Source organism: Camellia sinensis, chromosome 12, assembly GCF_055761805.1.
Source record: "Camellia sinensis isolate YWXY chromosome 12, ASM5576180v1, whole genome shotgun sequence".
Lineage (NCBI taxonomy): Eukaryota > Viridiplantae > Streptophyta > Magnoliopsida > Ericales > Theaceae > Camellia > Camellia sinensis.
Genome location: NC_138972.1, coordinates 77136068 through 77147643, shown reverse-complemented (window position 1 = coordinate 77147643; position 11576 = coordinate 77136068). Strand labels below are relative to the sequence as shown.

The window sequence follows — 11576 nt, the reverse complement described above, 5'->3', positions numbered from 1 at the left end:
GCAGACTTAGGTTGCCCAGGCACTCCCGCGTGTGCTCAACCGAGCTACTGAGCCTAGTTTTGGTACCGAAATAATTTATTCATAAATTATACAATAAATGGGTAAGTATAGATATTTAGTCGAAACCCCTGGTGGCCTGGCCGAATTTAGGCAAGATTACCAGATTCCTGATGATGTCCATCTGGCGTTGGCCAAAAAAGATGCTACTCCCTGGAACAATGAAGGCTTTGTGCCTTTTACCCTTCAATCCATAATAGAGACCGGACTACGGTTTCCTGTCCAACCGCTAATCTGCGAATTTCTTAGACAGACTAGGTTATGTCCCACCAAACTATCCACCAATACATACCGTATTATCATGGGGATAGCCGCATTAAACCACCAAACCGGACTGAATCTTGGTCTAGCCGAGATCTTTCATCAATACTCTATCGGCTCAAAGAATGCTGGGTGGGTCTACTACCTTAGAATTCGCCGCCGCCGAGAGAAGATAATCAAGCACACTCCGGACAAAGATCTTAACGATGACGATTTCTTTTGGGTCTCTGGGAACTTTGAGGATTTTCAAGCTCAAATTCCTGGCCGACCTATAAATTGGAAAATGGGAGAGCCTGGTAATTTTACTTCGGTCTTCTGCTTTGTAAGTTATCTCGGTTGTTTAGTCTGTCAGCCGAACTAACACTTCTCTTTTTTGCAGATTTCGCCCATCTCCATTCCTTGTATAGCTATCCTAACCTCGGCGTTTTGCGAGCCGCATTTCGGGTTAAAGAAAGAGATTGGGCCAAGCTTTTAAATTTCGAACCGACCTACCGTTACAGCGGTCGACGGAAAGCAAAGGTAACCGATTTTCTTCTCGAGGAAGCACCGGAGCCGGACCCAACTTTGCCCGAGATAAGACTTGTTCCATTAACCGCTGAGGAAGAAATGGCAAAGAAGAGCAGAGTCAGGGCCCTTCTAACTTCAACAACTAGAGCCAAAGTAACACCAACTACTGAGGTGCAGCCTGCCGTCGTGGCCCTTCCTTCACAACGGCCTTCTTCATCTCGCCCTTCAAAACGCGCCCGATCTACGTCAGCCGAACAACAACTTGTTGATGAAGTCGAATCCGTCCCCCAAAGTCCTCATCCTGCGTCCCAACCAGAGCAAACTGACCGAGCTCGTTCTCCGAAGTGGGCTCCGCCTTTGATCTTCAATGACCGAAACATCAAAGCCACTGATTCGGTCGTGGCTGAAAAAGACCACCAACTGGCCTTTAACCTGGCCAAAAGTGTGTGCCTCCCCAAGGACATGGAGCACCACTTGAAGCAACTGAACACCGAAATGAAATCAATTCGGTCTGCTTCCAAGTCCATGATTTTGGTAAGTAGCTCTGTCTGCTTTTTCCTGTCTAAATTTTTCTAACTTTTACTTCGGCTGAGATGGGATTTTTGTTTTGCCAGGCCTTGCAAAAGAACAATGTCACTTATAGGAAAGTCCAAGAGCTCCGCAAAACCACAAGGCAGGCAATGGCGGAAGCCGAAGCCAAGTCGGCCGAACTACTACAAGCCGAAAAGAGAATGGCCGAGCTAGAAGCAGAAAACGGCCGTCTTGCCGATCTAGTTAATTCGGCGGAAGCGGAGAAACAGAAAGCTGCCATCGTTATGAAGGACAAGTATTTGCGGGAGTTGGTGAAGCTTGAGAGGAGGAAAGACGCCGAAATAGGCGAACTAAGAAAAAACATGGTGGAAGCCGAAAAAGAGGGCTATAAACAAGGTTACAAGAAGGCCGAAGACGCCTACGTCAAACAATGTGACGCTGCAAAGGAGCTGTTCTTCAAATGCGGCTGGAGGGCGGCAGTGGAGAAGCTCGGTCAAGATCAACAGACCGAGGTCTTCAACCCTCCAGATTATTTTATACCGAAGTCCCTGGCGGAGTACGCGGCCGCTCTGCAACAACAGTTTTTGGAAGGCTCTGACTCTGATGATGCCTCTGATGAAGATACTCCGGCCGAAAATGTGGACCAGCCAGTTCGGTCGGTGCCCACTGCTGAAGACCTAACTGTTGATCCTCCCAGTGGAACCGTAGCCGAAGTGGCTCACCCTAGTGTGAATGAGCTCCCTCCGGAGACCGGTCTTCAAGTTGATGCCGATGCGGTTTTCGACGCTGAAATTGATGAACTTTTCTCTTGACTTTTTTACTTTTTCTCCTTTGTAACCGAACTAAGCCCCCTTGTAATTGACTTCTTTTTGAATGAAAATTTTGCTTCTTTTATTCCGGTTATTGTGTGTATGCTTGCCTTTTGTAATGTCTTTTATTACTCCAAGTGTTATTTCGGTTTTTGGTTGGTTAAACTATACTTACCAGCCAACCACTCCTTAGCCGACATAATTACTTCGGCTGAGGAGTATTAAGTGTTGGTTTAATCCAGCCAACCACTCTTCAGCCTTACACTTACTTCGGCTGAGGAGTATTAAGTGTTGGTTTAATCCAGCCAACCACTCTTCAGCCTTACACTTACTTCGGCTGAAGAGAAACAGGAGTTGGTTTATTCCAGCCAACCACTCTTCAGCCTTACACTTACTTCGGCTGAAGAGTAACAAGTGTTGGTTTATTCCAGCCAACCACTCTTCAGCCATACACTTACTTCGGCTGAAGAGTAACAAGAGTTGGTTTATTCCAGCCAACCACCCTTCAGCCTTACACTTACTTCGGCTGAAGAGTAACAAGTGTTGGTTTATTCCAGCCAACCACTCTTCAGCCTTACACTTACTTCGGCTGAGGAGTATTAAGTGTTGGTTTAATCCAGCCAACCACTCTTCAGCCTTACACTTACTTCGGCTGAAGAGAAACAACAGTTGGTTTATTCCAGCCAACCACTCTTCAGCCTTACACTTACTTCGGCTGAAGAGTAACAAGTGTTGGTTTATTCCAGCCAACCACTCTTCAGCCATACACTTACTTCGGCTGAAGAGTAACAAGAGTTGGTTTATTCCAGCCAACCACCCTTCAGCCTTACACTTACTTCGGCTGAAGAGTAACAAGTGTTGGTTTATTCCAGCCAACCACTCTTCAGCCTTACACTTACTTCGGCTGAAGAGTAACAAGAGTTGGTTTATTCCAGCCAACCACTCTTCAGCCTCACACTTACTTCGGCTGAAGAGTAACAAGTGTTGGTTTATTCCAGCCAACCATTGAAGTTAGTTTTTCCAGCTAACTTGGAATAGAATGCTTGCAATAAACTTAGTCTCTAAAGCTAACTTTTACAAAGAATAATTTGTGCTAAAAAGAATCTCATTTTATTGAAGGAAGAGAAAATTACATAATGTTCGAAAGAGAAAAGCTAAAAGTAAAATATCTTGAGATTGGCCGTATTCCATGGCCTAGGGATTGCCTTGCCATCCTTGTCTTCTAGGTGGTATGCCCCTTTGCCGGCTAACCCAACCACTTTATAAGGACCTTCCCAATTTGGGCCTAACTTGCCGTCTCCTGGGACCAAGGTGTTTCCCATTACTTTGCGCAATACCCAATCGCCAATTTTGAATTGTCTTGGATGAACCTTTTTGCTGTATTTTTTGATTAACTCTCGTTGGTACGCGGCGATGTGGACCAATGCTCTTTCTCTTCTTTCTTCTGCAAGGTTGAGTTCTAAGGCTATGGCTTCTCCATTTAAGTCTGGATCAAAATTTTCGCTTCGAATTGTGGGAAGGCCAACTTCTAGTGGGATCACTGCTTCCATGCCATAGGCTAAGGAAAATGGTGTTTCTCCAGTTGATCGCCGAGGTGTGGTGCGGTAAGCCCATAAAACATGAGGAAGTTCATCCGCCCACTTGCCTTTTGCTTTCTCTAGCCTTTTCTTTAGTCCATCCAAGACGACTTTATTTGATGCTCAGCCTGCCCATTTGCTTGAGGATACGCCGGTGTGGAATTGTAGAACTCTATCTTGTATTCTTCACAAAAGCTTCTGAAGATTCTGCCGTCGAACTGAGTTCCATTGTCTGAGATCAGTGCTTTTGGTATGCCAAACCGAGTGATAATATTTTGCCAAACGAACTTCTTCACATCTTTTTCTTTGATTGATGCCAATGCTTCTGCTTCCACCCATTTTGTGAAGTAGTCTGTTGCTGCGAGAAAGAATTTTCTGCCTCCGGGTGCTGTTGGAAGTGGTCCTACTATGTCTAAGCCCCACATTGCGAAAGGCCATGGGCTAGTTAAAGGTAGGAGTTCTCTTGCTGGTTGATGTATTTGGTGTGCGAATTTCTGGCATTTTTCACACTTCTTCACATATTTCTCTGAGTCTGCTTGCATATATGGCCACCAATAACCTTGTGAAATAGCCCTGTAAGCGAGCGACCTTCCCCCTTGGTGACTTCCACATACCCCTTCATGTATTTCGAACAGGAATGCTTCTACTTTGCTGGGATGAACGCACTTGAGGTAAGGCCCAGAGAATGACTTTTTATATAATGCCAAAGATGGAGATAACCAAAATCGTTGTGACTTTGCCCTTATTCTGTTGGCTTCTTTTTTCTCTTCTGGTAGGATGCCGTCTTTCAAGAACAGGATGATGGGATCCATCCAAGAAGGGCCTAATTCTGCGCAACATACTTCTTCTGCTTCGGGGTCTTCTATGCTTGGTCTTGGTAAGAAGTCGATGAGTAATGGATGAGGGATTGATGTATCTGCCATTGAGGCAAGGCCTGCTAGCTCGTCCGCTCGGCTGTTTTCCTCCCTGCCAATTTGTTCTATCCTTACCACATCAAACTTCTTGATCTCCGTTCTGACTAGCTCTTGGTACTTGGCCATTCTGTCATCCTTTGCTTCGTATTCGCCAGAAATTTGGTTTACCACTAGCAGTGAGTCACTGTATACCATTAGTTCGGTTGCTTTCATGAAGTGTGCCGACTTGAGTCCTGCGAGAAGTGCCTCATACTCTGCTTCGTTGTTGGATGCTGGGAAGCCAAGGTTGATTGCTTGCTCTATAACCAGGCCGTCTGGAGAGATGAGGACTATGCCAAGCCCTGCACCATGTCGGTTGGATGCTCCATCCACAAAGAGCTTCCACATCTCTCCAACGAATAGTTTCCAGCAGGTGGAAGGGTCAGACGATGCCGTGGGGTCAAGGATGGTGATTTCTTCAAAGTCCATATTGGCTGTCTGCCCTTCGTCCTCGGTTTGAACTGCTGGTGAGCCTTTGTTTGGCTCCTCCTTGTCGTCCTTAATGTAGTCTGCCTTTGTGCTTGATGGACTACCTTTCACTAGGGGTTGCGTTATTCCGGCGTCAACTTCGGTCCCTAGTTCGGTTGGACTACCTTCCACTAGGGGTTGCGCTATTCCGGTGTCAACTTCCGTCCCTAGTTCGGTTGTGTCAGTCAGGTCGACTGGGCAGATATGATGACTTCCAGGAGTAAACTCTGCGACGAAGTCTGCCAAAGTTTGAGCTTTTATTGCTGTCTTGGGTTGGAATTTGATGTCGAATTGTCCCAACTCCACCGCCCACTTCAAAATTCGCCCACTAAAATTCGCCCTTTCAAACAGAGCTTTTAGTGGAAAGGCCGTGAGGACGACTATGGTGTGGGCATGAAAGTAGTGCGCCAATTTTCTGGATGCCATCATTAATGCTAATGCTAGTTTCTCCAATGGTAAGTACCTTATTTCGGCTCCCAACAATGTCTTGCTGACATAAAAGATGGGCAAGTGTTGTATTCCTTCTGCACGAACCAACACTGCGCTGACTGCGTGTTGAGAGACTGCTAGGTACAAAAAGAGTTCTTCACCAGGTACTGGAGTAACAAGTAGTGGTGGGGAAGACATGTATTCCTTCAAGCTTTCCAGAGCTCGGTCGCATTCTTCATCCCACTCAAACTTGGCCTTTAATGCTTGGAAGAAAGGTCGTAGTCTGTCCGACGATCTGCTTATGAACCGGTTGGGTGCAGCCGCCATACCAGTAAGATGCTGCACTTCTTTGACTGAGTTTGGTCTCTCCAACTCCTGGATCGCTTTGATCTGAGAGGGGTCGGCTTCTATACCTCGGTTGGTCACCAGGAAGCCCAAGAATTTGCCAGATCCAACTCTGAATGCGCATTTGGACGCATTGAGGCGTAGCTTGTGTTTCTTCAGGATCTGGAACATCTCGCCTAAGTCTTTCAGATGGTCATTCTCATCCTTGCTTTTGACCACCATGTCGTCGATGTACGCCTCCATTGTTCTGCCTAACAATGGTTCAAACATCTTGGTGACCATCCTTTGGAATGTCGCCCCTGCGTTCTTTAGGCCAAAGGGCATGACCTTGTAGCAATATAACCCCCTTGGTGTTGTGAAGGAAGTGACCTCTTGGTCTGGTTCGTGCATGGCGATCTGGTGGTAGCCTCTGTATGCATCCAAAAAGCTAAGTCGGTTATGTCCTGCTGTTAAGTCCACCAGTTGATCTATCCTTGGTAGAGGGAAGCTATCTTTTGGGCACGCTTTGTTGACTGTTTTGTAGTCGACGCAGACACGCCATTTACCATTCTTTTTTGGCACTACGACGGTGTTGGAGATCCATTTTGGGTAGTGCACTTCCCTTATCGCTCCTGCCTCCAACAGGTTGCCTACCTCTTCTGCCACTATTTCGGCGTGGTGGAGCGCCGATCTGCGTGTGCGTTGAATGACTGGTCTGGCGGATGGGTGGACATTGAGTTGGTGACTGATGAAGTTTGGATCAATGCCTGGCATGTCGTACGGTGTCCAGGCAAACACTTCGATATTAGAGGTCAAGAATTCCATGACCTCTAATCTCTCAGCGCTGGACAATGATGAGCCAAGCAAGAAGAACTTATCCGGGTTCTTCTCATCTATTTTTACCTCCACCAAGTCTTCCACCGCTTTCTGATCAGCCTCTTTGCCGACGTCCGCGAATAGTTCATTACTCTCTGGTTCTTCCACCGAATGAACGTATCCTTTGGCAGCTCGGCTTCCATTTGCTGTGGCGAAGCACTGTTTTGACATGATCTGATCGCCATAGACTTCTTCAATTATACCGGCGTCATTGGGGAACCGCATTACCTGATGGTATGATGACGCTACTGAACGCATGGCATGCAGCCATGTTCTGCCCAGGATGATGTTGTAGGTGGAGGGGACCTTCAATACCCAGAACTCCACCTGTTTTGATACACTTCCTGCTCTGACTGGAAGGATTATTTTGCCGACAGGCCACTCAGGCATGGAGTTGAATCCAATCAGGGGAGAAACTGCAGGTGCCAAGTCTTTGTCTTGCAGCTTTAGTTGTTTGAATGTGTCGTAATACATGATCTCACATGAACTACCCTGGTCAATCAAAATCCGCTTGACGTCAAAATCCTTGACTCGGAGAGTGACAACCAGGGCATCATTATGGGGGCAGTAAATTCGTTCTAAGTCCTTATCTGAAAAGGTCATGACGTTTGTTGCCTCTGTCCTCCCCTTCTTGATGGCAGGTTGGGCACTCAATATTTCCCTAAAGTGCTCAGCCTTCTTGATCGAACCTCTAAGCTCGCATACGCGCTCAGGTTCAAAAACTCCATGAATTACATTGATAATGCCTTGAGGTGGTGCATCGTTTGGCATTCCATTGGGATGGTCATTATGATCTTGGGGGGCCGGCTGTACTCCTCCTTCAATGTATTCATCCAAGTGGCCTGCTGCCACCAATTCTTCCAAGTGCTGTCTTAGTGGCGTGCAATTCTCAGTTCGGTGCCCCTTTTCTTTGTGGAAGGTGCACCGTGATCTGTCGTCGTAATTCTTCTGACCTTCCCCTAGCTTGGCTGGCCACTTGACAAAAGGCTTGTCTTTGATTTCGCTCAGAATCCGATATATTGGTTTTTTGAACACCGTTGTTATGGCAGTGCGGATTCTCAACCATCTTTTGTCTGGGTCTTCTCCGTTATCTTGTCTGCCACGCCCGTTTTTGTTACTTCGGTCAACCGTGTTGACCTTGGCAGGGGTTTTCTTTTCTGGTGCTGTGGTCGTGCTTGATCTTGTTTTAGCACGCGCGCCATCCTCTTCTACCCTGATGTGCTGATGCACTCTTTCCATCAGGGCCTCCACGGTGAGGGGTGGTGTCATGGTGATCGAATCTCTTAGTCGATTTCCTACTGGTAGGCCTCTTTTATATTGCGCAATGGCCAGATTGGTGGGGTAGTCTCCAATCTGGTTGAATGTCTCCCAGTAGCGACTGTTGTAAGATCTGAGGGTTTCTTTCTCACCCATGTCGATGGAGAGTAACTGGTCTATCTCCACCGGTGTTTTAGTATTTGTCCGAAACCTTGTTACGAACGCTTCTGCCAATTGGGCCCAGGAGGCTATGCTGCCCTCTGGGAGCTTTTCGAACCAAGTCAAGCCTAAGTCGCCCAGACTTGATGGGAAGAGTATGCACATTAGGGCCTCGTTTCACCTGTACACAGCCATGACTTGGCGAAAGTGGCTCAGGTGAGAATACGGATCCGTCTTCCCTTCATATGTATTGAACTTCGGCTGAAGGAAGCCTGATGGTAGGGGAGCGTTTTCGATTGCTGGGACAAACGGCGAAGTCTGTAGTCTTGCCAATGCCTTGTCCGTTGGTTCGTAGGCCGGTCGCGGTATTGGCATTCCAACCTCGACGCTTCCGTGCGTCCGAGGAGCCAACCGTTGTAAGGCCGAAACTCGGTGTGGATCCCTTGCCCTGGCATCCTCCTTGCATCGTGCTTTTTCTTCTAGCACGGTTCGTAAGTCGGATGACCTGGGTAGCTCGGTTTGTCTGGATCTGGTTTGGTGTGAATGTGAAGGCCAATACGTGCTTCCTTCAGTGTATGATCTTTCGGATCTCGTCCTCTCAGACCTGGAGTGACGAGTTCTTGAAGATAAGGAGTGAGTGTCGCCTGTCCTGAGGCTTCTGCTCTCTCCTTGGGAGGGTGTAGTATTCCTACTACGACTTTCTGAGTGGCGAGGGGGCGTCTTGTGCTTGCGCCCCTCTCCTGTCGCCACATCTTTAGTCTTCATCTGGCGTTTTAAAGTCTCCATGTCCGCCGCCATCCTTCGAATTAGTTCATCTTGTTCCTTTACGCGATCTTCCAGGGCTTGAGGATCAATCCTCCTCCTTTGCCTGTCGGGACTTTGAGAGTGACGAGGGCTGCCATTCCGCCTTCCCCTGCCACTCCTCCTGGAATTATGTTGTTGGGGCTCCAAGTCCGCCATGGGAGGGACGGCAGGTAATCCTTCACGCCTTGCGCCCCCTTCTGGAGTTAGTCCGTCGACGGCGGACTGCGGCAAGTCTTCAATGTGTGCCATTGAATGAGAAAAGGAGAAGCTTAGTCAAGAGGTTTTTGTTCTTGTCTGTTCTTCCCACAGACGGCGCCAATTTGTACGGGGAAGAAATAATTCTCCTCGTATAATCCTGTTGACCAAGTCCACGCTCCTCCGTACGACGTCGCTTTGTCACCTGAAAACACAAACGTGAGCTAGCCGGCGGGTGTGTGCCGGAAACCTCTCCGATGCCTAAGTCAGAAAACTTGACAAATAGACAAAGCTCTAAGTTCTCAGAAAGATTATGTTCAATTACCTCCTACAAGGTGATGTTTGTGAGCTTTTATAAGTTTCATACGGCACAATCCTAGTAGGACTTGTATTTCTCCATGCAGAGTCCTCCTAGGATTCATACTCCTAAGGATAATGCTTATCCTTTTACACCCTCCCCCACTGCTTAAACCAAGTGGGATGGTTCTCTTTATAGCCGAACTACCACACGGCCGAAATAACACTGGCTATGCTGAGCCACAGAGAAGGCCGAACTATTCTTAGCTCGGTCTTCTCCTTTAACTCATTACTTCGGCTGCCCCTGTTCAACCTTGGTGCGCTTAGATCAAACTTCCAAGTAACAAGTTCTGATCGACCTAACCATTGTAAGTCACGACCGGACTAATTCCGACACCGGCCTTCCCAGAACATACTGCGACCGGACTAACTCTGAAACCGGTCTCCCCAGAACATACTGCGACCGGACTAACTCTAAGACCGGCCCTACTCTGAGTTGTTTCTGGACCGGAGTAGCCTTACTCTTCCTTGGGCCGAAGCAATTATCTCTACTTGAGCCGGAATAAACTCACCTCCTTGGGCCGAAGTAACTTTGTCTCCCCAAGGCCGGAGTAACCTTGCCCTCTAGGCCGGAGTATTCAGTACGGCCTTTTTACGTAGTCCTTCGCGTTTTGGGCCTCAATGCCCAACTCTCAGCTCGGCCCAATTTTTCCCAAAAATTACCCTCTCACAAACTATATAATTTGATTTTAATTAGAGTGAATTCTGATATTTTAAATTTTTTTTCTTAGCCCTAAGTCATAGGGTGGGAATTTCTGCACTTCACCAATTCATCTCAAAAGTACTAATTCCAAGGAAGAAAAAAATGTTGACAACAAAAGAGAAAGCAAACTTCAACAATGAGATTGTGGTCCGAATTGAGAGGAAAAGTAATATTTGCGATAAAACAAAGATTATATATATACAAGATTAATTGTATCATGTTTGGTTACAGTGAGATAAAATAGAGCAATGTTACATTTACTTAAGTTTACTAATAATTTTATTAAAAAAACACATGTTCAAATGGTTGGAAAATTTGGTTTTTATAAGCTTATTTTGGGCCAATTTTGAGACCAAAATTGTGTGGAGTCCACACATCTTTTGAGGTGAGTTTAAAAATGTGACATGTTCTTTGTCACGTGGCAAGTCACACGGTGAAGACGGCTCGTCAAAATCATTTATGGGTAAATGGAAACTTAACGTCGTTTTTGGATTCTTGAAATGGATAATTAAAGAAGTAAATGTGAGTTTACTTGAAATGAGTTGTCTCACATTGAAACTTTAAGAGAGCTTTTGTGAGTATATAAGCTCTTAGGCCATGTTTGATTGGAGGTTTAGGAGGGTGGATTGGATTACCAATCCGTGGGAACCACCAAACTCTTGTTTGGATGTAACAAAATGGCATAGGATTAGTACTGAAGGGGGCTTAGTAATCCCCTATGTAGGGGGATTAGCTTGGGTGAATTTTTGATGAGATTAGGAAAATAGTGAGGGGATTGAGTCTATTTTATATAGAAAAAATTATTTTTTTAATTTTATTTATTTTTACCAAGTGCACCTATTTGTTTTAATTTTTTTTAATATAGAAATAATTTATTTATTTATTTTATACAAAAATAATTCAACAATCCCATCACTAATCATCTCCTACACTATCATCAAAACAAACACACTTTTACTTAATCCCCTCACTAGCAATCCACACATTAACAATCTCTTCACTAACAATCTTCTCATTAATCATCTCATTCAACCTAGTCTGTCAAACAAACGTGGCCTTAGTGTACTAACTTGGGTTGGCCCTCAAAGGGCACCCTAAGTTTGTACAAGGGAGGAGTTATGAACAAACTTAACCTTAGCCCAAACCACCACACGGGCGCGCTACCGTCCAGTCCAGCCCAGCCGAGCTGGGCACGGGTGTGGGTCGAGTCGGTTCTAATATTAATTTATTTGAATTTTTAATGAAATCAAATTCAAATTTTTTTGCCAAAAATTGAATTAATTTTCTGCCCATTTTTATCTCCTTCAGT

The 11576-nt window shown here is 46.0% G+C and overlaps 1 protein-coding gene across 1 annotated transcript; it reads left to right on the top strand.

Annotated features, from left to right (window-relative positions):
• Positions 1–361: 361 nt before the first annotated feature.
• On the top strand, positions 362–2202 carry LOC145804189 (uncharacterized). Its single transcript, XM_082897928.1, has 2 exons — positions 362–1359; positions 1440–2202. The coding sequence occupies exons 1-2, from the start codon at positions 925–927 to the stop codon at positions 2166–2168; spliced, it is 1164 nt and encodes a 387-aa protein (XP_082754054.1). The 5' UTR covers positions 362–924; the 3' UTR covers positions 2169–2202.
• Positions 2203–11576: the final 9374 nt, after the last annotated feature.

What these genes read in the sequence shown, in the direction of transcription:
- LOC145804189 (XM_082897928.1), top strand. Translation starts at nt 925, where the DNA reads ATGGCAAAGAAGAGCAGAGTCAGGGCCCTTCTAACTTCAACAACTAGA. An exon ending in CTTCCAAGTCCATGATTTTG is followed by an intron (nt 1,360 to 1,439) that starts GTAAGTAGCTCT and finishes TTGTTTTGCCAG; the next exon opens with GCCTTGCAAAAGAACAATGT.